This window comes from Dromiciops gliroides, chromosome 3 (assembly GCF_019393635.1).
Source record: "Dromiciops gliroides isolate mDroGli1 chromosome 3, mDroGli1.pri, whole genome shotgun sequence".
NCBI classification, from domain to species: domain Eukaryota; kingdom Metazoa; phylum Chordata; class Mammalia; order Microbiotheria; family Microbiotheriidae; genus Dromiciops; species Dromiciops gliroides.
In genome coordinates this window covers 615,137,772-615,162,826 of record NC_057863.1, presented here as the reverse complement: position 1 = coordinate 615,162,826, position 25,055 = coordinate 615,137,772, and the positions used below count along the sequence as shown (strand labels likewise).

The 25,055-nt window shown below is 46.4% G+C and overlaps 1 protein-coding gene across 2 annotated transcripts in view; it reads right to left on the bottom strand.

Moving 5' to 3' along the window:
• Nucleotides 1-25,055, bottom strand: part of UBR4 (ubiquitin protein ligase E3 component n-recognin 4) — a 145,444-nt gene that overhangs the window by 13,734 nt on the left and 106,655 nt on the right. For both annotated transcript variants that reach the window (XM_043995493.1, XM_043995494.1), the window contains 17 exons: nucleotides 24,357-24,438; nucleotides 23,960-24,133; nucleotides 23,212-23,333; nucleotides 21,131-21,328; nucleotides 20,319-20,399; nucleotides 17,900-17,987; nucleotides 16,540-16,667; nucleotides 14,363-14,470; nucleotides 13,318-13,437; nucleotides 12,268-12,458; nucleotides 11,842-12,015; nucleotides 11,194-11,293; nucleotides 8,276-8,494; nucleotides 6,715-6,828; nucleotides 5,848-5,990; nucleotides 3,835-3,960; nucleotides 2,622-2,816 (listed from right to left, as the gene is read on the bottom strand). In XM_043995493.1, the coding sequence (XP_043851428.1) occupies nucleotides 2,622-2,816; nucleotides 3,835-3,960; nucleotides 5,848-5,990; nucleotides 6,715-6,828; nucleotides 8,276-8,494; nucleotides 11,194-11,293; nucleotides 11,842-12,015; nucleotides 12,268-12,458; nucleotides 13,318-13,437; nucleotides 14,363-14,470; nucleotides 16,540-16,667; nucleotides 17,900-17,987; nucleotides 20,319-20,399; nucleotides 21,131-21,328; nucleotides 23,212-23,333; nucleotides 23,960-24,133; nucleotides 24,357-24,438 (2,363 nt within the window). The remainder of the gene's footprint in view (nucleotides 1-2,621; nucleotides 2,817-3,834; nucleotides 3,961-5,847; nucleotides 5,991-6,714; nucleotides 6,829-8,275; nucleotides 8,495-11,193; nucleotides 11,294-11,841; nucleotides 12,016-12,267; nucleotides 12,459-13,317; nucleotides 13,438-14,362; nucleotides 14,471-16,539; nucleotides 16,668-17,899; nucleotides 17,988-20,318; nucleotides 20,400-21,130; nucleotides 21,329-23,211; nucleotides 23,334-23,959; nucleotides 24,134-24,356; nucleotides 24,439-25,055) is intronic.

Sequence of the window (25,055 nt, the reverse complement as noted above, 5' to 3'; positions counted from 1 at the left end):
CTTTTCACCACTGAGCTCCTCTTTGAGGCTCTCCCAGATTAGCCGCCACTGGGCCCCAACCCTGCCCGCCAGTCGTCCATGCCTTTACACAACTTACACCCAAAGCTTAGGGCACATTTGTATCTTTGCAGTGAAGCGTTTCCTTTTCTCTTTACATCAAGACAAGGCCTTCTCTCTCCTCTGCATCCAACACTGCTCCTACCTCCCTACTCTGCCCTTCTACATCAGGCATCTTGGATGTCTTTTTTTTTTTTTTGGGGGGGGGGGGGGGGGGGGCGGGGGACGGACAATGAGGGTTGAGTGACTTGCCCAGGGTCACACAGCTAGGAAGTGTCAAGTGTCTGAGGCCAGATTTAAACTCAGGTCCTCCTGCATCCAGGACTGGTGCTTTATCTACTGCGCCACCCAGCTGCCCCCCATATGGCATCTTGGAATCAGGTGTGCGGATAGCAGGCACGTCAAACTGAGCCTGAGAAAGTGGTCTGGGGGAAACTGGGGGAGGGAATGCAAGAGAAACACTGTTTCCTTCCCCCACGCTTCAGACAATGGCTAAGGATATAATTAGAGAATATGGGAGCTGGAAGGGTCCTGAGAACAGTGTGTTAGAATGTCAGAGCTGAACAAAAGGCACACAGATGTGTTTGTTGGCCCTGGAGGACCTTGCAACCAAGAATGCTAGAAGGGGGCAGCTAGGTGGCGCAGTGGATAGAGCACCGGGCCTGGAGTCAGGAGGACCTGAGTTCAAATCCGGCCTCAGACACTTAACACTTACTAGCTGTGTGACCCTGGGCAAGTCACTTAACCCCAATTGCCTCACTAAAAAAAAAAAAAAAGAATGCTAGAAGGGAATAGGGGAATTTGGAGACCCTGTTGTCTAAACTTCATTTTCCACAAGGAGAAATGCCTGTGGGGCGCCAGGACGTGCCTCTGCAGGCTGGTTTGAGTGTACAGCTCAGTATGGAGGAGTAAGAGCCTTGTTTCCCTGCACTGCAGGATACTCCTGAAGTCTCGTGCATAAGGGCCCCACTGACAATCCACCATCAAGGGATGCTTTTACACTGAGTTATCCAAACCTTTGGATGTGTCTTGCTGTACACATTTATGAAATAACTGCATGGAGTTGCAATCAGTTACAATGGAAGGGTTTTTTGTCAGTGTAAATCTAACTGGCAAAAGGGTGTATATGTGGCAGAGAAGGGGCCACTGCTGATCCTGACTGATCATGGGACCCTGGGCCCAGTACTTCCCCCCTTGGTGGTCTAGGCCAGAGGTGGCAAACACAAGTTCAGCAGAAGCCAGGACCAAATCAAAATGCAATTAGAAAACACTGAACAAAATAAATAAAAATACAACTGAGCACACACAGCCAATGTTAGTTTGTGGCTGTCCACCTCAAAATGCAACCAACAGGGTGCATTTCTACTTGAGTCTGACCCAGCGCTCTGGGCCACCCTCTGAGCCTCAGGGCAGGGAAGGGCCTTACTTCTGGCCCTGGCTAGGTGAGTGGCATGAACAGAGTTCTCTGGAGCTCCAGAATGGAATCCCTCATTGGGTAACCTCAGGCCAATTACATCCCCATTCTGAGCTCTGCTGCGTCTCCTTACAAAATGGAAGCCACACCACAGCGAGGAGAGAAACAAAGGGAGAGACTTCTGCCAAAGCAAAGGCAGAACAAACATGAATTCGGGGGCCCTGGCTGAATTTCCAAGTGCAGCATGCAGAAATGGCAAGTTCACTGACACTGTGACACCCATATCGGTACTGCTTTGTGGCAGACCAAATATTTTAGTGAGTGACATCATGCATTCCAATATAGACCTCCCTGGGTGTTTTCTATTTCTAAATGAGACCAGACTTTTCTCTTACTAGGAAATGGGAGGGAGAACTATAGTGTGAGGCAGGACTGAGCAAAGGACTGGAAAGCTGTCCTCTTGCCTCAACTGAACTCAGGGGAACTGGCCAAGTCCTGGGACACACTGTTGTTCTGGGCAGATGTGGGTGGGACAGGCAGGGAGGTGTTCATTCTCTCTGTGACTTGCCTACTCTGTCCTCCTAAGTGCTCCTTACAGCACTTTTAGATGTCAAGCTATCTGCTCTATAATCCAGGTCTGGATGAACCAAACTGCCTTTTCTCCTGGCTGCCTTCCCATTCAGATGACACTTCCAGGTGATCATGGGTCCTATCCCCCACTTGCCAGCATCAGTTTCCTCAGACACACATGGACTTACAGACAGAGAGAGAGACACACACACACACACACACACACACACACACACACACACACACACACACACACACACACCCCAAATGGGTCTGGGAAGGAGATGAAGGCAACAGCCTCAGGTTCTCTTGAACAAATGGGCCCTTAGTCTGGCCACTGGCAGCCATTTTCTGTCATGCCCTGGGCTGATGACGCAGCTCAAGAATGCTGTGCCTGGCAGCCCACAGAGAAAGCAAGGACAGTACTTGGGATGCCATCTCCTTTTCTCCTTATTACTGACAGTCACATCTCAGAGGTGGATGGTCTCCCTGTAGCATCAACTCTGGAAGCACGCATGGGGAACAAAAAAACTGGGCAAGAGGAGAGTGGCTGGGCGGACTGGAAGGGATACTGACGTACGTGTTCAGGACATAAAGCACGGTGTGAATGATGTACGGAATGAGGTGTATGTTGCTCTCTCTGCCGCCACCCCCTGTGTCTACGCTGAACGACTGTTCCATGGCAAAACGGAGGAAGAGTAACTTGATGTCATGAACATTAAGTTGATAAGTGGGCTCTCGCTGTCCCGTGCACTCCTGGAGGTACGTGTTATGTCTGGAGAAAGCAGAAGGAAAGATCAGGAGGAGAGGAAATGGAAACATGAACTCCTTATTTAAAAAATTACCATCTCCCTTTTGCAAATCCAGTTTCAAGAGAGGATTCCTTCCTGACCACCTCCTACTGGGCCCAGGCCAGGTCTCCTTAGCCTACCAGGCCACAGAAATGATTCAAGTGGATCAGACCAGCAACAGATTTGCAGGTGAAAGCAGGGGCTAGAGAGCGCACCAATACACATGGATATGGAATTTTCATCTTGTGGCTGTAGATCTTAACGTAACCAAACTGACTAGAGACAGATACAGAGCTATGCCAGAGGAAATGGGCTAAATTTCTACTGGACTCTTCCATTCTCTCATCTAGCAGTACAGCCTGGAAAATGAGAGTGCTGGATGAGACAACAAACAAGGTCTCTCCCAGCTCCAAACCCTATTATCCCATAAAAGGAAATGGGCCACACTCCTCTTTCTGTCCTTCTCCCCTAGGAGGGCTCCAGAACCCTTTTGTCATCTCCCACATTTCTATACCAACATTTCTGACTAGTGTCTTCATAAGAGGAATTCCCACTTCATCCCTTTGTCTTTTGATCCGCTCCAGAGACTCTCACCCAGATCCTTGGGGCTAAGAGGCCCAATAATAAAATTAAGAGTAATAGCTGATGTTTACATAATTCTAAGGTTTGTAAAAACCTTCCTCCACAATCCTATATCATTCAAGTCATCCATCTCCACTCTACTACGGTGACGCTGATAACGCTGCACAACTGGACTCTGGCAGTGCCTCTGGGGACTGACATCTGTCCAGTATCTGTCCCTCAAGGGCATGGGGCAAAAGTGGGCAAAGGGACCTAGTCTGTTCCTGACATAAGTGGTAGGAAATGGTGCCTGGGTCTTGGCATGACTAAACTAGAGAGCTTCATCATCCAGGTTTGGGCTTAACAAAGAGACTGCTCCTTGCTGATAGCATCTTCACTACCAGGAATCCCACATAAGATGGCCAAGAGCTCAAGACTCACCTTGCCAAGCAAGTGGCAAAAGCTGACTCTGGGACGTGAGGTCCCCAGACCGGGAGGAGGCCGTTGCACTTGGTGTTGGCGTTCTGAAGGGCCGCACTTTCCCATTCTTCCCGTCCTCGGGCCAATCTAGGGAGAGAAGGGAGGACAAGAGAATATTAGGACCCACCCCACCAGGTCCCGTGAAGGGGAGGGCTCCAGCTGTGGCCTGCTCCTTGTCAGGTCTCAACATGGGCAGCCCACCAGGGAGGTGGGTAATATCCTTGGTGGCGGCTGCTGATGGAGCTCCGTACAGGTCCCCTTCTCAGCTGCCCTCGTACAAGTGCACGAAGTGCCACGGTATGGCTCCCCTGCAACATTTTGAGGGTCAGTGTCACTGCTCCAGACAGACAGCAAAAGAATGAGCAATGGAGCAGAAGAAGTGCCCCCTTAGACCAAGTGATCCTAAGTCACAGTGCATGAGCAAGCCTGGCTGCTGCACCAGATGGTTCACTTCTCTGTAAAATGAATGTAATGATTCTTGTACCATCTACTTCTTGGGGTGGCAACAATCCCTTCTAGCTCTAGATGTATGATCCCGAAACACTTTAACTAGATAACCTCTAAAGTCCCTATGATCTCATTGTCTCCATTTTATTGATTGAAAGAAACCCTGAGTTGTTTGTTTGGGGGTTTTTTTGCAGTGCAATGAGGGTTAGGTTGACTTGCCCAGGGTCACACAGCTAGTAAGTGTCAAGTGTCTGAGGCTGGATTTGAACTCAGGTCCTCCTGAATCCAGGGCCAGTGCTTTATCCACTGCACCACCTAGCTGCCCCCAACCAAGTGGTGTTACTGCAACCCTGAGCAAGTCATTTGACTACTCTTGGCTTTTGATTCCTCCCTCTAAACGAAGGGCCTGGACCAGATGAGGCTGGTGGGCTCCTTCAGCTCCCAGTCCTAGGATCTATCATATCCTAAGCGCCTGATTGGTACTACCTCCTCTTCATTCTCAGCTAGATCAGGGCATCTACTTTCTTCAAGTATCTGTGGTAATGCTCAGAGCTGGCCAAAAGTGGCTTCTTTGACCGGGATTATGCTATAAAGCTGAAGATCATTTGTAAATATAACAAAATATGAAGAGAACTGCCTTACTGGATATGTATTTAAAAGTCAGCTCCTTTGAGGAAGGAGTAGAGTTTGACACCCCCACCTCAGTGCCTGAGTTCCTGATCTTGGTGACCTTGGGTAACATGGAAAAAGGTGTTGCTTAGCACAGTGCCTGGCTCATAGATCAGGAAAAGGAAGCCTTGGAAGTAAATTTGTATGTGATGGACTTATGGAAGTTGGGACTTTTTGAATCCCAAGGCCGGTGAGTGCCCTTTTATTGAGTGACTGACATATTTTGGTTAGTAAAAGGAAAAATTTCCTAATAACTACAGTTGTCTAAAACTCAGTGCCTTGGGAAGTAGCTGATTTCCTTCACTAAAAGGTGTTTAAGCAGAGAGTGGGTGGCTACTTGTTAGGGTCATTGTAGAGGGGATTCCTACTCAGGGATGGGTTAGATTAGTGTGGAAAGATTTTAACTCAGCCAGGAAAGCTGGGTTCAAATCCCCAGCTAAATTTACCAGCTGTCTTTGGCTCTCCATTTTCTCGCCTATAAAATTAAGATAATACTAGTTATACTAGCATTCTCACAGGTTTGTTGTGAAGGAAATGCTTTGTAGACCTTCAAAGAGCTAAAGAAATGTCAATGATGAAGATGAGAGGCAGTGAAGTGCAGTACAATACAGAAGTGGGAAGTCACAAGTACATCACATCCAAGTTTACCTCCCTAGGCTTCCTTTCCCTCACAGGCTTAATGTGATGAAAGCCCTACATAAACCTTACAGTGCTGCAGAAATGTGAGCTGTTATTGTGTCTACAAAGCCTTCCCAACCTTGCCCAGTATTTCATTGGTTCAACTTCTTGCCCCCCGCCCCCGCCCTTCCTAGAAGGCCCAGGCAATGTAGGAGGCTAAAGGAGCCTGCTGTGACCTACCTGACAGCGGCCAGGTGACAATCGTAGTGGACGATGTTAAAGTGGGACACAGTGCTATAGCCCTGCTGCTTCCGAGGTTTGTTCTCTAGCTCCTCCAGCGCCACCCGCTTGGTGAAGGTATAGATGCCCAACACCTTGGCAGGCTGTAAAGGCAAAAACAACATAACAGGGAGAGAAGCAGGGCTGCACTGCTGAGAGGACAGAAGAGAACTGGCTGCTGGGCCCTTCTGAGCACAAAGCACACAGTGGAGGTGAGGCAGCCCAGGGCGTCTATCCTCAGAGAGGGGACCCTGACACAGCAAAGCCAGAAACAAGACTGAGCTGTCCAGGGGGTTTTCACTCCATCTGTTTGAAAATGAAATGAAAATGCCCTCTTGGAATGATCTGCCCCCAAAGCCATATGGATAACTCTGAAAGAGCCTGCAACATGGAGAGGCCAGGAGGGACAACGGCCTTCATCCCAGGGCACTTGCCCCTCATGTGGGCTATGCTCCAAGTAAAAACCTTGAAGCCACTCAGTCAGGTGAGTCCCTGCTCTCCTCGAAACAAAGAAAGGTAAAGACTAGTGTTATCAGAGATTTCTAATTGTCTTCCTAGGTCACCCCTAGGTGGCAACATCAGTTTCCTTCATGTCATTAATTAAAGGGACCAAATTTATAGTCATGTTATGTCTTGAGCCTGGGACAAGTATGAGACAGAACAACACTCCAAAGGAGGACCATCACCTCGGAGAGTGCCAAGCTGACACCAAGGCCATCTTCCCAGATGAGGTGACACTGTCCTATTGAATGCATTCAGACTGCCTTGTGCAGTCACTGTCCAGCCAGTCCTCCCCATTCCCAGTCTCCAGGGCCTTCCTGGTCATACCTGGAACTTGTAGCCCTCCCTGCAGATGCAGCAGGTGAGGCCCGGCTCTTCAATTAGCTCCTCCATCTGCTTCAGCAGGGCCGTCTTGGTCACAACTTGACCCTTCTCATTTGTCTGCAGGAGGAATTTCAGTCAGGATTGAGAAAGTCAAAGGGAGTTTCCACCCAGCCTGAGAAAGCAGGGCAATGGAGATGACCTCTGGCTGCCCCCACAATTTGCTGGTGGAATTACCCACAATTTGCAATGAGGGCAAAATGGACACAGTGCGAGAAGCCCCTGAGGGTGAAGCCTGGCTCAGCCACTTACAATTTGTATGACCAGAAGCAAGTGACTTCACACTACTCTAGGCCTGTTTCCTCCTCTGTTACACAGATATAATATTTGTACTACCTCCCATGTGGGTTTGTTGTGGGAGCTCAAATGAGCTGTTTGTAAAGTGCTTTGCCAGTCTTAAAGAGGCAGAGAAAAGAAGAGGGAATGGAATTTTGACCAGTGATTTCACTGGATTGGGGAAATACACAGTGAGAAAATGTTCCCCCAGTCCAGACTGGTACCTTCTCTGCAACTTATCCTCCTTTGCTGTGGAGTTGCTCAGGTCACTCCCTGAGAGAGCAGGTAAGTGACTTGCCCAGGGTCATATAGCCAGTACATACCAGCCAGGCCACAGTTAAAAACACAGGCCTCCCCTGTGGTTCTGCCCCTTCAGACAGAAGTCCCACAGGCAAGCAGAACACTAACCTAGCCAAGAAAACTCTCCCTTTCTCATGCCAGGAGATGCCCCTCATCTGAGGTCCCTGGCCCCAGGTCCGCCTCTGTACTCCACCTGGAAGGAGCTCAGGGCCCAGCTAAGTCAGGGAGACAGCTTGCTTGGCCCAGCAGCAACATGATGAACCAGGAGAGCAGGGACCCGTAGAAAGAGACCTGGATTTGGAGTCCGTAGACCTAAGGGCCCCTAGCAAGACTCTGAGAGGCAGCAGAGTCTAGGGCAAAGAGCAGCAGTCTCAAGTCCTGAAACTGACAGTTAGTAGCTCTATGCTTTTGTGCAAGCTGCTGGTTTCCTCATCTACGAGGAGATAGCAATACGCCATCCACCTTCCAGGCTTGCTTTGATGCCCTGAGGCCCGTTCCTCACTGAGCTAAAGGGAGGGGGTAGCTAGCGAGGCAGCAGTGCCAGGCATAAGAGACAGAACGCTGGTTTTAGACCCAGAGCCCGAGTTTGCATTCCAGCTCCCACAGGTTTGGCCGTGGCACTTCTGAGCCTCAGAGTCCTCATCTGTAAAGCAGGAATGACGCTCGTCCTACCGATCTCAGAGTTGTTGTGTAAGCACGACGGTGAGAACAGACACTCGGATTTGTTTTATAGTTTTCAAAACACTCTACATTCTCTTCCCAGTAGCCCCGAGGTATTTTCAGATGTGGACACCGAGGCCGGTCCAGCTTGTGACCACACAAGCAGGAAGCATCCAAAGCAGGCCTTGAGGCCAGAGCTCCCTACACACTGCACAACCACAGACTGGGTTGTGTTGAGGGGGAAGGGCAAGGGACGGCGTGGCGCTATTACCGTCATGCCCAGGGTCCCCAAGGCCTTCTGTCTCATGGCCATGGCCATTCGCTTCTTTTCTGCCCGAGTCTCCTTTCGGGCCGCATCTATCTTCTTGTTCACCTCGGGATGCTCTCGAAGGGCCTCCAACAAGTTCTCTGCCAAGGTCCCGATTCCCTCATCGCTCGATACCTGCTCCAATTTGTGCAGGTTTGTAATGGAGTCTGTACCAATTAGCACCTGCCACAAGGTCAGAATGAGACATAGCTCTGGTTACAATGAGAAGACACTTTTTACACAACCTCCCAAAGCTTTGAGCACCAAAGGAAAGGTTCTGAGTTTATACTTAACACACCCAGTACTGCTACTCTGAATTCCTATCCTGGCTCTGCCCCCTGCTACCTTTGGAACCTTGCAAAGGGCATTGTCCTTAATGGTCTCAGTTGCCTCCTTTGAAAATCGAGAGAACTGGATTAGATCATCTGTAAGGTCTCAGTGTGGCCCTAAATCCTATGTTCAGTATCAGACCCTGTGGTTCTTTCCTTAGAAGGACAGAAAAGTATCAGGAGAGGAGAGTATCTACAAAAGATTGGCAAGCCAGAAAACAGGACCAACCAAGGAAAAAGAAAAGGCATCAGGATGTCATAAGCTGAAGAAGAAAAGGCTGATCTCACTAATTGTGTGAAAAAAAATTCTCAATCACTAATAATTAGAGAAATACAAATGAAAACAATTCTGAGATTCCACCACATACCCAATCAGATTGGTGAAATTGACAAAGAAGGAAAATGACAAATGGTAGAAAGGGTGTGGAAAAACTGGCTGATGACTGTACTCTTGGCAGAGATAGGAACTGGCAGAACCATTTTAGAAAATAATTCGGAGTGATGCCCCCAAAGTTACTCTACTGTGCACCGCTTTGACTCAGTGATCCCACTACTTGGTTTATACCCCATAGAGATCAAAGAAAGGGAAAGGACCTATGTGTACAAAGATATTTATAACAGGCCTTTTTGTTGTGGCAGAAAACTGGAAACTAAGTGGGTGCCCATCAAGTGGGGTGTGGATGCATGGTATAGCACGTCTGTAACCACGGCATATGGATGGAATGGAATCCTGCTACGTCATAAGAAATGACCGAGAAGGAGTGAAGAAAACAAAACCAGCACAACAATTTATACAATAACAACATTATGAAGAAAAAAAATTCTGAGTGACTTAGGAACTTGGATCAGCACAATGGCCAACCATGATTCCAAAGGCATGATGATGAAGAATGCTGCCTATTTCTTGACAGAGAGGTGATGGACTAAATATGCAGAATGAAACTCATGCTTCTGAACTTTGTCAATGTGGGAATTTGTTTTTCATGATTGTACATTTTTATTTGAAGGGGGTTCTTCTTTATTTCCCCTTCTTTCTCAATTTATGTGGGGAGAAGATGGGAGAAATCAAATGTTTTTAAAAAGAAGAAAGCTGAACAATTAGATTAAAAAATCAAATCTATAAAACAGCATTCTCCATTGGCAAGAAAGTGCTTTTTGGCTTTAAATATGTTGATGGAACCTATCAGTGCTGGTCCTGGGAGCCTAGGAAGATGTAATGCCCTTACAATAAAAGAATATATGTGAAAAGGGGGCAGGAAGCCATTTCTGGAACAAAGTAAGACCAGAATATGTCTACTTTCATATCAAAATGTGTGCCCATATTAGGGATGTTTAATACTTTCCTAGGAAAGCCACCATTAGCAATGACATTTTATCATCAAAGTCCTATTCAGAGCTTTAATTCATCAAAAAGCATTTACTAAGTGCTTCTGAGGTGCCAGGCATTACATGAGGTGCTGAGATCATACTGGTGAACATGGATATAAAGGCTCAGATAAAGCAGCACACTCTAGTAGCTTGTGCTTTATACTGGGAATCAGGAGACATCACTTCTAACCTCTGTTTTCCTTGAATAAGACGCTTAAGTCTGTGTATCTCAATTTCCCTGTTTTTCCCTGTTTATAAAACAGGGATTTTAAACAGCATGAAAATGCATAAGGATGAATAATATGGTCTTGTGAAAACACCTGCAACTCTTCGGAGGGGAGATGCTAGATTAACCAAAGTGAATACTATAATTCTCTTCACTGACGGTGAACAAAAGGAAATGGGCTTAAAGTAGAGCAACAGCAAGCTGGGTTACACATAATGAAGAATTCTCCCCCTGTAAGCAATTCACTAAGCTGCTTACCAGGATGGGTTACCAAGATGGGGTGGAACTGTCTTCACCAAGGAACCCTGTTCTACAGATCCAGACCTGAACTGGTTTAGGTACAAACCTATCTGGAGGCCGAGGGATGGACCACTTAGTTCTGAAATCAGCAATCTGCCTGAGGCCAGTCATAATTTGTGCTGAGCTATGGCCAGCTGGATAGCAGTAGCAGCAAAGGGATCAGGGTGTCAGGCAGCAAACTGCAAGGTAAGGGGCTCATTCTGAACAAAGCCTCCAGGCTGAGCAAGAGTACAGAAAGGTGACCAGGCTGAAGAACATTGGCCACCAGTGTCACAGGTTCGGTGGAAGGAAGTGATGGTTTTGTCAGTTCCACCCAGAGAAACCAATCGGCAGCTACATATCTCACTTTTAAGATTATCAAGGTCTCCAGGGACATGGGCTGCCCGAGGAACTCAAAGCACTTTGCAAAAGATATCTCAGGAGTTCCTTGAACACAGAGGAAAGATCTGGCTGACCTCTTCAGTCCCTTTCTGACCAGGAAATCTTACATTCCTCCTCACAAGGTTAACAACCGAATCACAGTAAGACATATCTTGAAACCTGAGGAAAGTAAAAGACTTGCTCCGCTTCCCTCAGGGATTCAGCTGCAGAGCTGAGAAGGCTGGCTCCTGGGCTCCTTTTCTTTCTGGTACAAGGGGCAGAGAGCATTGGCTCCTCACCTGGGTGGAAGGGTGCTGAATGGCTAGCCCACGAAGAAGTCTTAAGATGAAGGGGAGGGCTGGGCGAGATAAAAACTTCTTCCAAATGTCAGCATCCAAACTGCAAGACAAAAGGAGGTCCTCAGCAGCAGTTCAGAAAAATTAATGAATTTCCCCAGATTCAGAAGGAATGTGCGCTCCCTGAACTGGGCTCTGCCCATCAATGCCCTGAGGAGCCGCACAATCCTTGTCCTGTCAGGCTACCCAGAAACTCCAATGAGCTAATAGATATAAAGAGCTCTGCAAACCGTAAAGCTCTCCACTGGTGTCACCTAGCAGTACGGCTGCTCTTATTATTCCCTCGCCCCAAAAGAACTCTGGCAGCTTTACCTCAACCGGGATCATTTCCAGACCACAACTGGGTCCTAAGCCTGAGCTCCCAGACCTTTACTTTAAGATGAACAAGGAATTCTTTGTGGAGGTGGAGGCTACAGGCTGGCAGTGCGGAGCTGCTTTTTAATTTCTTATTCTCTGTTACAAGGAATGGCTCACTGGGTGAAGGACGGGGATGGTATGTCAGAAAGGAAAGTGATGGACAAACAAAAGACACCAACAGATGAAGGCAAGGAGGCTGTGGCCCAGAAGGCCCCTATGTGGGCTGACCCTTACTTCTTGGCACTAGGGATGTGTTTCTTCATATAGTCCAGGGCATTCTGCGTGATTCCCTTCTGGAGGATCAGGTCTTTCAGCTGGTGCCCATTGCTGTTGTTTTTGATGCCAGCCGCTATTTTGCAGAAACAGTCCAGGAAGACTTTATCATCACCAGTGTGATCCTCATCATACCTAGGAGGGAAGAGAAAAGTAGCAAGCATTAAAGACTCGCCAAGGGCCTGAAGCCTCAGAATCATAACGCCAGAGCTGGAAGAGCCCTTGGGGAATCCCCTAACCCAACTCCTTCATTGTAAGCGCGCGCATGCACGCACACATGCACACACACACACCCCTGTTAGACAGTGTGCACCTCCCTCCCTGGACAGTGAGCTGAAGGATTCTGGGAAGAATCCTCTTCCATTACATAAATGCAGAGCAGCATACTTGTCAAAGTTGCAGTATGGCTTGAATCGGTCCACCAGGATCTGCATTTTCTCCATCTCTCCAAAGGACAAATAGGGGATAATTCGCAACAAGCCCTGAAGGACACTGGGATTAGAGCGCACAAAAGTGCTATTGATCTGGTCCAGCAACATCACCAGCTGGTCCTTGTCACCTGTCAGGAGAAGGTTGCCCTGAAACAATAACCAAGAGGGGGCAAAAGAGATGCCCTGTCAATGGTACAGGAAATATATTTTAACCCATTATTCTAGGCAACTAGACTTTGCCTAGTCCCACAAGAGCTTGACTGGCCCCAACAGGCAATAACCCTTAATGTGCCAGTTCAGTAAAAATATCCTGCAGGAGGCCCATGGAATAAAAGAATTCTAAACTCTCAGAACTGGAAGGATCTTCAGAAGTCCTCAAGTCTCCTCTATATCTGTGCAGAAATCCCCCTGGAACTCCCCCAGACTGTACTGAAAGACATCTTGTGACAAGGAGCTCAGAACTCCAGCATGTCCCACACCTGGATGGCAATGTTTATAAAAGAACAGTGACATCAGCCTGATGCAGCACTTCTCAATTCTCCAATATTTTCAAGGGTCTGGATGTAGCACTCTAACCTGAGCCAAGGGAAATGTGGAATCCCTGAGGATTAAGTCTGGGGACAGAGCCCCAGACAGGGATGACAAAACTTCAGGAAGATAAAGGAGAAACCAAGTGGCTGTTGAGCAAAGTAACAATATTAGCAATTTGGGTTCCTCTTAAGCCAAGAGATTCAGAGCTGGCCTGAATCAGTTCACTCCATGCCATAAGGCAGAGGTATCAAGCTCAAGTAGATCCCTGTGGGCAACACAATACTTAGAAAATCATAGATTGCCATTGTCTATGTTGTAATGTACTTTTATTTACTTTGTTAAACATTTCTCGGTGCCATTTTAATCTGGTTTAGGTGGCACTTCCTGTAAGGCTGAGTTTGGAGCAGACTTTGCATGACCCTAATAAGTCACTACAACGTGAACCATCACAGACTGGGCTCTCCTCAGACCTCACCTTGTCCTCACTCAGGGGCTCGGCATTCGATTCATCCAGAATGATCTCCATGATACTGAGCACCTGCTCAGCCACAGCTGCCCCTCCACTGTCCTTGCTTTCCTGCTCAGCCACCAGGGCCTAGGGAAGGAAGATGCCATTGTTTGATGGATAAAACCAGAAGCCCCTTACCCAATCCCTTTGCTGCTACCACTGTCTGGCTGTCCATGGCTCAGAACCTGCCATGCCAACAGAACCAAGCTCCCCATTCACACACTCCCAAGTTTGGAAGGGATGACAAAGGTCATCGAAAACAAACAATACCAAAATAAAAATTCCTTCGTAACACCCTTGACAAATAGCTAGTCTCCACCTAAAGCCCTCTAATGAGAGGGAAAACACTAGCTCCCTGGAGGCAGCCCATTCCAGGTTTGGACAGCTCTAATCTTACACTGATCCTAAATATGCCTTTCTGCAACTTTCAATCTAGTTCTGCCCTTTGGGGCCAAGTGGAACAAATTTAATCCCTCTTCCACACAACACTCCTTCAAATATTTGAAAACAGCCACCATCTCTCTCCCCTGCCAAATGGGCTCTTCCTCAGGTCCACTCACAGGGCTCTAAAGCACAGGATGAGGTGAGGAGGGGGAAGTAATAGAGTAGGACTGGGGGAGGTGAGCTAGATTCTGAAAAGAAGCAAAACCACTTCCTGGTGATTATGTTTCTAGAAGTTAAAGCCTGCTTTAGTTTAGGCAACCCAGAGGGCTGTCCTCTCATCTTGTCTTTGTGTAAATTCAGGAAGAGGATAATGTGGCCCTTGGTGCCACAGGAAGCAGCAAGAGCCAGAAGAGGGACTGCATTCATTCTCCAAGGCTGCTTCAGAGATGGAGGGAATGACCTGAGTCACAAAGTCAACCTAGCAAATCAATTTAAGTTTTGTTGTTTTTGTTGTTCTTTTTGCCAATCGCCCCAGAGAGCCGAAGCACAGAGGGAATTCTAAGGTCTCTCTCCCCCACCCCAGGCTTCAAAGGCTTTATGTACATAATTTCCAGTCCAGTCTCTTTACCAAGTTAAGAGTCCCCAGCATGACATTCAAAGTGTTCATCTCAAGCTTGACCAGCTGCTGCCGATTCACCTTCACCTTCACACAGTAACTGAATAGCTTAAGCAGTACCTGCCAAGAAAAAACAGGTAAATGGAGAGGAAGTAGTGTGTAGCTAAGGTCTGTGAGGCTGAACTGATCTTAGAAAGTAGTGGCAAGTCATGCTAAAAATAACCATAAAAGCCATCAAATATGTGGAGTCAATTCACCAAAGCACACTCAATGCCTGTAAAGATATGATTACAAAATGCTTCTTAAAGAAATATAAAACAATAAAAGGAGTTAATCAGTGCTCATGGCTAGGCCTTGCCAACATAATAAAAATGACACTTCCAACAAAATTAATGTATAGATTTAGTGATGTATTAATCCCATTACCAAGGAGATATTTTATAAAACTAGAAGGAATAATAACAAAATTCATTTGGAGAAACAAAAGATCTAGAATAACAAGGAAATGCCAAAAAAGGTAGGAATAAAAAGGGGAAATCTCAAATTATATTATAAAGTAGTAATCATCAGCTATATTTTTGCTAAAAAATAGAAAAATAGGTCAATGCTAAAGATTAGACAAAGAAACATAGAAATAATAGAACTCAACAATCTGGGGTTCAATAAATTAGCCAGGAAAAAACTTCCCATTTGAAAATAATGGGAAAACTAGAAAGCAGTCCAATCAAAATTAGGCTTACACCAACAACTTACACCAGATACCATAATAAATTAAAACACACAAACTGAATATTGAAGACCATAACATTTAAAAAAAAGAGAGAGGAGAAAAACAGACCATGTATCTTTCATAGCTTTGGCTAAGATATGAATTCTTAACCAAATAAAGGACAGAGGTGATTACAAAAAACAAAATTTATATGACATGAAATGCATGAACAAAATTAATGCAACTAAGATATGAAGGAAAGTAGTGAACTTGGGGAAAATGTCCAATACAGGTCTGATATCCAAGATACATAGGGAATTAAATAAAACATAGAACCTAAAAACATTCCCTAATAGATATATTCTAAGTATAAGAAAAACAATTCTCAAAAGAATTGCAAATTATTAATAATTATATGAAAGAATGTGTCAAATCACTAATAAGAGAAATGCAAAATCAAACAACTCTGAGATTTCACTTCACACCTAAGCAAACTGAGAAATGTGGATAAGAAAAAAATTATTTTAATAAACAATTAAATTTTATTTAGATTTTTAAAAAAACATAGAAAAAAGTAGACTCTTAATCACAGCTGAATCAAAGTGGCCACACACCATCACTTCTCTCCCTCTTACCACGATATTCTCTAAGGGGTGGGGCTGGGGGTGGGGGTAGGGAGGAAGGAGGTAGGAGGAGGAGAAGATACAGTAGGATGGCTGGGAAACTAAGCCAGGTTGTATGTAGCTTTGCTACAGGACTGGCTTCTCCATGGGTCAGGGGCATCCCCTCTATTCCAGCAGCCAACCGCAAGGGAAAACAAACATCAATGAACAGAACCCTAAGGTGTGACTGCTTTGAAAAATGCCTTTATCAATTTCAACAGCCATGTGGAAATGATGATAAAATTCATGATCTGTGGTATTCCCTAAATTACAGAGGGAGAAGCAAAGGGATCCAAAGAGTCCTTGGCAATCATTATGTGACCTGGGGCAAGCTCTCTGTATTTTGCTCAGCCTTGTTATAATATGTTACTTGTTCTCATATCTCTGGAGGGTTCAAATGATGGAGAAAATGTTTGTGAGGCCTTGGTAAATCCTCAAAATCCAATAAAACAAATGCTAATGGAATGGTTGGATAAATGCTTTAACTATAATCCTAGGGGAGGAAAATGAAAAGGTTATATTACAACAGTCCTACAAGCCAGCTTAAGTATAATTATTGGTTGGAGAAAAGACAAGTAAATAGTTCCTACACAGCAGTGACCATAGGGAAGCCCAAGAGAAGAGTCATTGTGTTGCTTCCTTAGTAATACATCATTTTCTTTTGCCTAAAGGTATGGATGAAACAAGGCAGAAAATATTTTGGGAACTTGTATGGCTCCAAAGTCTGCCTCCTGAGTTCTGTGTATCAGAGAAGGATTCATGACAAAATGTTGCCCTCTGGAGCCAATCTGAATCACTGTCACAAGAGCACCACTCACCGTCAAAAGATGTCGGCCCTGTTTGAAATCCTTGATCCCAGCCAGTCTGTTGAGCATGCAATCCAAGCCCCCACACTGGGCCATCACACCTGCCATCTTATACACCTCTTCCTCATCTTCTTCTTCATCTAAGGAGAAGGGAACCAGGTAGTGGTGAGGATGTGTGGGAAAGGAGAAAGATCTTAGCTGGGCTTACAGCTATCTTCATTACCTACAACCTTTCCTCACAATAAACAGAGAATTACTCAAAAGGGCCCAAAAAGGGATACTCTATTCAACTGTTCTGTTCCATACTCCAAACCCCAATACCCACAATGGGAGCAATTAAGGCCAGTGTTAATCAGAGTGAAGCCTTCTGACTCTGATGTATCTATGCTAGCCCGGGCTCCCCACTGCCAATAAAAGGAAAACACAGCCTGGCATGGAAGCCTCCCTACAATCTGGGTGGAACCAGATTTCCAAGGGTTCTATTTCTTTTTTTTTTGTTTTGTTTTGTTTTGTTTTGTTTTGCAGGCAATGGGGGTTAAGTGACTTGCCTAGGGTCACACAGCTAGTGTTAAGTGTCTGAGGCCGGATTTGAACTCAGGTCCTCCTGACTCCAGGGCCGGTGCTCTATCCACTGCGCCACCTAGCTGCCCCCTTCCTTATACATTTTAACTGGCTATCCTTTATCTGCCTTTATCACGTTCTACAATGAATCATACAAATTTCTGTTCGTGGCTGTTTTCTACTCCCCTCTCCTCAATTAGACTAAAAAAGCTTCTTGAGGGCAGGCCTATGTCATTTTTCATCTTTGTATTACCTAGCACAGGGCCTCGTGCAAAGTAAATGCACTCCGCACTGATGAGGAGATGGGTATCATTCATTAGTCAATAAGCATGATTAATCACCTACTAGGTTCCTGGCACTGTGATAAATGCTGGCGATACAAGGAAAGACAAAGTCACTGCCCTCAAGGAACTCCCTCCCGGTCTAGTCGGGGAGACTACAAGCAGACAACAGTACAAACAAGAGATAGAGAATAAACCGGAGAGAATCAAGAGAGAGAAGGCACAAGCATTAAGGGGAAAGGAGAAAGGCTTCTCTCCTTTGACAAACAAAAATGGATGAGAACTCCGTGCATGGCTATGCTTATAAAAGCTCTCCGTGGAAAGCTGTGTCTCACCACCTGTCTAATAACACTGGGACAGAATGAGACGGGTTACTACGGCAGTGCCAAGTTTCTCCCGAGTTATAAAGAAAGCGACCCCTCCACATTCTCAGAATAATTCAACAAGGCTTCTGCCAACAAGTGGAGACCCTCTTCTTTGACTGCAAACCTCAGAGGTCACTTGGAACAGCATTTCCAAGAAAACTATACCTGTGGTGGAGTCCAGGGACTCAATGAATTCCTCGGTGGCATCACCCAACAAGCCCCGCATGCGGTAGATGATCCTCATGGGTTCTCCCTGAGTAGAGAAAGTGGGAAAACTTCATTCACTTCTGTGGCAGACTCACCTGGACCCCTGGCTCTTGTTCTCCATGGTAAATCCTGTCGGGCCTTAAGATCTCAACTTGAGGGGCAGGACTGAGGATCATTTCTGTCTTGAGGAAAGCACCTCCATTTTGTTGTGACAAAGAATGAAGAGTCAAGTCCAGAATGCCACAGTCCTCACTACCAAGACTTTGCCAGAGTCTGAATTGCCATAAAACATAAGCGCCTCTGACACAGGGCTCTCCTCTAGAGTCACAGGCATGCCCCACATAATGCTGCATTGAGTTACAGCACTAATGAGGACGAAAACCCAACACTACTGAGAAACCAGATTCCCCAATGAATGTTTGTCTGTTGGATAGCTGGTGATGAACCAAGCTCCTGCCTAAGCCTGAATGAAATGAACTCCTTTGTGCATAAACACTAATTTATAGAACAATCCATTTAAACAATAACTGAAAACCTTTTCTATAGTTTCTTCATTGAACCAAGGGATGTTAGATGAGAACTTTGGGCACAGTGGATAAAATGTTGGATTTGAAGCCAAAAAGACCTAGGATCAAACTCCATCTCTGACGCTTATTAGGCAAGTCACTTCACCTCTCTGAGCCTCAGTTTCCTCATCTGTAAAATAGGGGAAATAACACCTGCAGTACCGACCTAACAGAGTTGTTGGGAGGCTCAGACTATTCTCATTCCACGCAGGTGTGTGTATGTGTCCCTCTACATAAATGAAATATGTGTGTATTATATCTGTGTGTGGATATATAGCTCTTGGCAAACTCTAAAAGTTGTATGTAAATGGCAGCTATTATTACTATCCTCATGTATATATACACACAGACATATGTGTATGCATAGGGCGTGTGTGTGTGTGTGTGTGTGTGTGTGTGTGTGTGTGGCAAAAGGGAGTTTTTCCATTTCTCCTCTCACATGAAATACCACATCAATGATCAGCCTTAGAGAGCAGCTGTTTCATGTCAGAAGTGATCTAGAACTTCCCTTAAAATCCAGCTCCCCCACCCATTCATTTCTTCCAGAGAGAAGGCAGACCCCTGAAGCAAGAGTAGGAGCTGCCCAAGAAAGCACGAGAGGAGAAGCTAATTAGAGGAAAGGGCTCTTTAATTAAAGACAAGCCCGCCCGTTGCCTACGGAGGGAGTGGGGGCTCTAACCACAGCCTCATAAGAGGCAGGGGTTTAACTCTTTAGCCTGCTCAAGCCCAAGCCCCTCTCCTGTCAGCATCTCACAATGAAGTGTTCGACTCCAACTCTGGGAATGAGGAGTTGAGGAAGGGAGGAGCTGTCAGAAGGCCCCAGGTGGGCCGAGCCATGCTTAACAGGAAAGCCTCAGCAATGAGCAGTACAAGAAACCTAGACGAACAGCCCATCAACACCCAAAGCCCCACGAGACAAAGGCAACCAGAGCCAGTCTGAAGCCGTGCTTATGAGCCTGCAGAATGGCAAAAGGACTTGAAACCAAAGTCCAGAAGCCTGGCTAATAAAAGAAATGCAAAGGAAAGGGCTCCCTGCTGCTGACGCTCCACAATTCTGGTGTTCCACAGCTCAGCCAGGCAGGCAAAACTGAGTGCAAAGCCCATGATGGCGCTCAAGGGAAGGTGGACCAAGGGTGGTAGAGATACTACAAAATAAGGAACATATTGGGGAAAGAGAAACACCAGATCAAAAAGCGGGATGGGAGAAGAACAGGAATGGAGGGAAGGGGACAGACTAAAGAGGAGAGAGGAAGGAAAGGACAGCATGGAAATATTCTCATGTTGTTGAGAGTAAAGGAGCAGAATTAAAGGGCCCCAAAGAAGACCCAGGGTATTGCTCCCCTTCCCTGACACCAGAGCAAGAAGTGCCTGTCCAGGGTTTTGTAAAATAGGGGTGCCACTGCCTGACGCAGCTTAGTGTTCCAGGGATTACAGATCAATCACTGTCCCAGAAAATGCTAAGGATTAACTTCTGCAAAAAGGTTTCAATTGGAAGAGGAGGGAGGCAGAAAAGTGTGCACGGTCACAGGGCTCACTCTCGCAGATAGCACAGGCTGGCCTTCCAAATCTTCACGGCTGCCACGCTAGAGGAAGCTTGTGCCTCACGTCTCTGGTAAAGTCCTCTAATCTCCTGAAGCTCTTATACCTCTACTAGTCTGCAGCTAATTTCCTCAAAAGTAGGACAAGATGACTGGTTTCCATCCCACCAACCCCAAGCTGGAGAGCTGTAGCTCTGTAAGTGCTGATACAAGGTCCTTTTATCATAACAGGTCCCCAGCATCACAGCGCTGAGTAAGCAAGCAGGAACGTACCTCATTTGTGGGGCACCAGACCTTCTTGTAAACCTCTACCACAGGAAGATCCAAGCTGATAATTTTGTTGTTCACCAGGAGCTGAAAGGAAAAGTAAATGGTCTGGTACTCCTAATGACTTCCATGTGAGTCAGAAACAGATAGAGACTCATCACACCATTGAGATGAGACCCTGAACAGAAAAGCAAACAGGTTGTCTCTGCTAAGGGCACAATGTTTTCACACTTCTGAGCCTAAATTAACTTAGAGATATGCCAAGTGGGATAAGCGGGTCTCTTTCCTCACCAGTCCTTCCACCATCTTTCTCCTTTAAGCAATGTGACTGCAGTCAGGCCAAAGAGGTCTTCTTCCCATCGGAAAGCATCCAATCCATAACTAGGTACACCTCCATGGAGATTAAGGAGAACACTCAAAGTAGTGTTTCTCCATCACTAGTCTGCAACAAATTCCTACTCTTTTCCTTACTTTTTTTTTGGTGAGGCAATTGGGGTCGAGTGACTTGCCCAGGGTCACACAGCTAGTGAGTGTTAAGTGTCTGAGGCCAGACTTGAACTCAGGGCCTCCTGACTCTAGGGCCAGTGCTCTATCCACTGCGCCATCTAGTTGCCCCCTTTTCCTTACTTTTTAAAAGCTTTTAAGTTTACTTAAAAACTGCCTCCTCTCTTTCCTGGCCCAATCTGCTGCACAAAATGGTCCCCGGGTGAGGTTTGAGATGTTTTACCAGCTGACAGCGGTGTTTTAGTTGGAAAACACCAACACGAAGCACTTAAATGACTAAATGGGTAGTGCTGCCAGGACTTCCGTGCATTTACCTCCATTCCACTATCATCTTCCAGGAGGGCCACCAGATCACAGTCCTGGCAGATCTTGTTCTTAATGTCCCTCATGAGAGGCCCAATGCCTGGCTCATTGCTGCTGTAAGGGTTGCCAGGCATGCGACCCTGTAAGAAATCTTCTTGCTGGGGATCCTTCTCCAGAGTCACGAAGAACTCCGTTACTTCATTCTCTTCCTAAGGAACAAAGACCACAATTGGAGCAAGAGAAACCAGAGGTCATCTCCTCTAAGCATTCTAGCAAGCTGCCTTGGGGTCAGACACAAGGAGCCTGCTTCCTGAAGGTGATCAAGGGCTGCAACAAAGAACCTGGAGGTAGGATAAAGATCCCTGCCATGTGTATTTGAAAGGAAATGACTAACAAGGTTTTAGCAGGGGCACATCTATGCCTCAGGTGAAAAGAACCTACTAGGATGAGGAGCAGAGGAGATACAAGAAGGTAACAATAACCCCACCTACACATTGCAAATGGGGCTATGACAGAAAACTAGAGCAGAGCACCCAGGACTTCTCTATATTAAATATGTTAAATATTAAAATCCCTCCTACGCCTAGACACCCAATGGCCCTTCATTCAGAGAACTGCTGCTGAGTAAAGTTCTTCATTATTCTGGACCAAAAGAAGACCTTTGAATCACATTGAAGCCATAGCTCCTTTGCTTCTTCCCAGATGCTTAGGAACATTCCTCCCTTCCCCATCCCCATGCCTCCATCTTTTGTGCTACCACCCCACCTCCTCAAGCTAACCCCCCCCCCCCAAGCCGAATTCTTATAATAAGCTGTCTAGATGAGCTGCCTCTACTTCTTCACTTCCCAATCATTTCTGTCTCTGGCAGTTTGGCTTCCAAGCCCACCACTTAACAAAAACAACTCTCTCCAAGGCCACCAATTGTGTCTTTGCTGCTCAATTCAATGGCCTTTTCTTAGTGCTCATCCTTCTTGAGTCTCTGCAGCATTTGACACCATTGACACTACTCTTTGGGTATTCTCTCCGCTGCTCTGCCATAGTTCCCCTTGTCTCATCCCCTTGGAGTAGGCATACTGCAGGGTTCTGTTGTGGGCTGGGCTCTCTTAAGCTCTCTCCACTCTCTCTTTCTTCAGGATCTCATTAGATCCCATTGATCCAACCACCATCTCTCTGCAGATGACTCCCAAATTGACAAAGCCAACCCCACCTCACTCGAAAGTCTGACATCTCCAAATGTCCACTAAACATTTTCCCCTGAATGCCCCATATGCTTATATCCTAAAGAGAACCCATTAGCCTTGCCCTAAACCTAAATCGTTTTAGCTTGATTGCCCTGTTTCAGTTGTGGTTACCAGCAAGTTAAATCAACATCCTTGATGTCATTCTCCCCTTACTTTCACTAAGCCCCAGTAACTAATCAGTTGCCAAGTTCTGTCAATCCCTACTTCCCTAACATCTCACATATCTGTGCCCTCCTTCCTACTCACACCACAAGTACCCTAATTCAGGTATTCATCACCTCTGCCATTCCCTGCATGTGCAGCTTCACCCCCTGCCTTTCTGCCTTTGCACAGGCTTTCCCCATGCCAGGAGTATTTCCTTGTCTCCTGCAGGCTCCATTCCCATGCCACCTGCTCCAAGGGGCCCTCTGTTGTTACTAACACCTAGATTATTTTGCACTTACTTTCCTGGGTCAATACCCTTCCTCCCAATAGAATGCTTTTTGAGAAGAACGGGCACTGTTTTATTTCTGCTTTTGTACCCCTAGGGCCCGACACCCAGGAAATACATGCTGAACTGTATAGCTCAGGTTGGGGAAAATGCAAACACACAAGTGAAGAGAAAGGGGAAATGTGGACATGCCTTCAGACCGACCCCGCCAGGTCATCATTGCTTTCAGAACCTGTTACAGGAAGGGATACTGGCAGATCAGAGCCTTTAAGGACCACCTAGTATCTGTAACCACTAACAGGAATTGTCGGGGGGGGGGGGGTGCCGGGAATGCATGGAGTTTCACATTATGAGGGGGCAGCCCCTCCTCCCTCTCCAAAGAGCCCTGCCTGAGGCCTCCAAGGAGCAGCTGCTCACTTACAGGATAGATGATGCTGCAGAGCCTCTCAAAGATAAAGACAGGAGTTCGATAGTCATCCAGATTGTAACGCTTGGCCGTTTCAATGCACACTGCCATGAAGGCCTTCGTTTCTGATTCTGTGCCTGCCAGAATCAAAAGGACCAGTCAGTTTGGGAAGGAGCTTCCCTCAGTCTCCCCGCAACATCCCAAGCCACCAAATCAAAAGGAACTGATCTGAGAAGTGGCAGAACTTATTACTCACAGCACGGGCTGAAAAGTTACTAGACCACACTTTAAAGTTTCAAGGTCACACAAGGATAAGATTTTGTGTCAGCAAAATTATGAGCTTCACATGGAAGGATTCAGCTGATGAGCTCTCAGACCAGCTCAACACAAGAGCCCCAACCTGACAGATGGAATGCAAGAAAATCTAATTCTGGGCTTGAAAGTTTGCAACTTGAAGTGTTGGTCCTGTCTCCAAAAAGAAATTTCTCTCTTTGAAACTCTGGGGAACTGCAGACATGTTCTCCTTGATTTGGCCAGGCTGACAATGACAACGATGGCTACCTGTGTTGATGTCCTATCCTCCAACTAGGCTGCAAACTCCTTCAGGTCTGATATAAACTGGGCCTCCCTTTCAGTGTTAGAACAGTGATCTAGATACATAGGCCCTGACTATTTGTTGTTACCTCCATCTCTGCCCATGCCGACACAATGAGCCAACAGAGGGGAAAGAGGATGGAAGCTCCAGGCCTCCGGTCAGCTCTACCTGTGGTCATGTCCTCCAGCATCTCCAGCAGCATGTCCTGGGTCTCATCAATCAGCTTGGTCCTCTGCACTACCAGCTTACGCAGACACAGGTAGCCATTTAACACAGTGCCCACCAGGCGGCTTTTGAAGTGCCGCTTAATGGACTCTACTTCCACAAAGGAGGAAAGGAGGCCTGTTGGGACACAGGAGAGAACTATAGGAACCCTAGCAGATAAACTCAACGTTTCAAAGCCAGTACCAGATAAACCTTAAACCTTTTCTTGTTGCAGAGGATAAGGTAAAGAATGGGAAGCCAACACCAGAACTCACAGAGATTGAGGCGCTTTGGCTCCAAATACATTTCTATTTCAATAGCAATGGATGACCCATTAAATGATGGGGATGATTAGTTATACCTGTGAGGCTCTTGAGAGCATATCCCTGCTGTAAGTCAGTGCTCAATGTAGCTTCCTCTAGGGCCAGCAAACGGGCTATTTCCTAGAAAGGATGATAGGAATGGTCAGTGTAACACTCTAACAAATGTCACCACTATCCCCCTTCCCTGAGACCTACAGTGCCGACTCAGGACACTTACATTGACACCTATGACTGAGCTTTTGCTGATCTAAGATGCTTAACCTCTTCATCTCATTACCCCTGCAAGGTCCCATCCAGAACCTCTGAAGCCAATGCTCTATCAAGAGGCTAGTGTTCAATAGTGTCATAGGGCCCTGAGATTCCCAGCTTTCTGAGAGAAAAGGAAAAACCGAGGACAAATCACAGATTCCAGCCCGAGGCAGCAGAAGCACATCTATAACAGAGGCCTGGTGCTGACAGGCAATGAAACTCTCAGCACTTTAGTGAGGATGGGCCCTCCTTTGCCCAGAGCTTGCAGCTTCTGTCACACTCATATCAGAGCCATGTGTGGGCCTCAGAAGAGCTGCCTCAGGGATATTAAGACCAGAACCTCTCCACCCCCTTCCCCAGGAGACCAACAAAGCCAGGAACAGGAGAGCATCTAAATAGTCAGAAGTCATCTCAGGTGTCTCAATGCAGAAGGCTCTGTACGACCTTTCTTCTCTAGGAGAAATGTCATCTCCTGAGCCTTGTGCGAT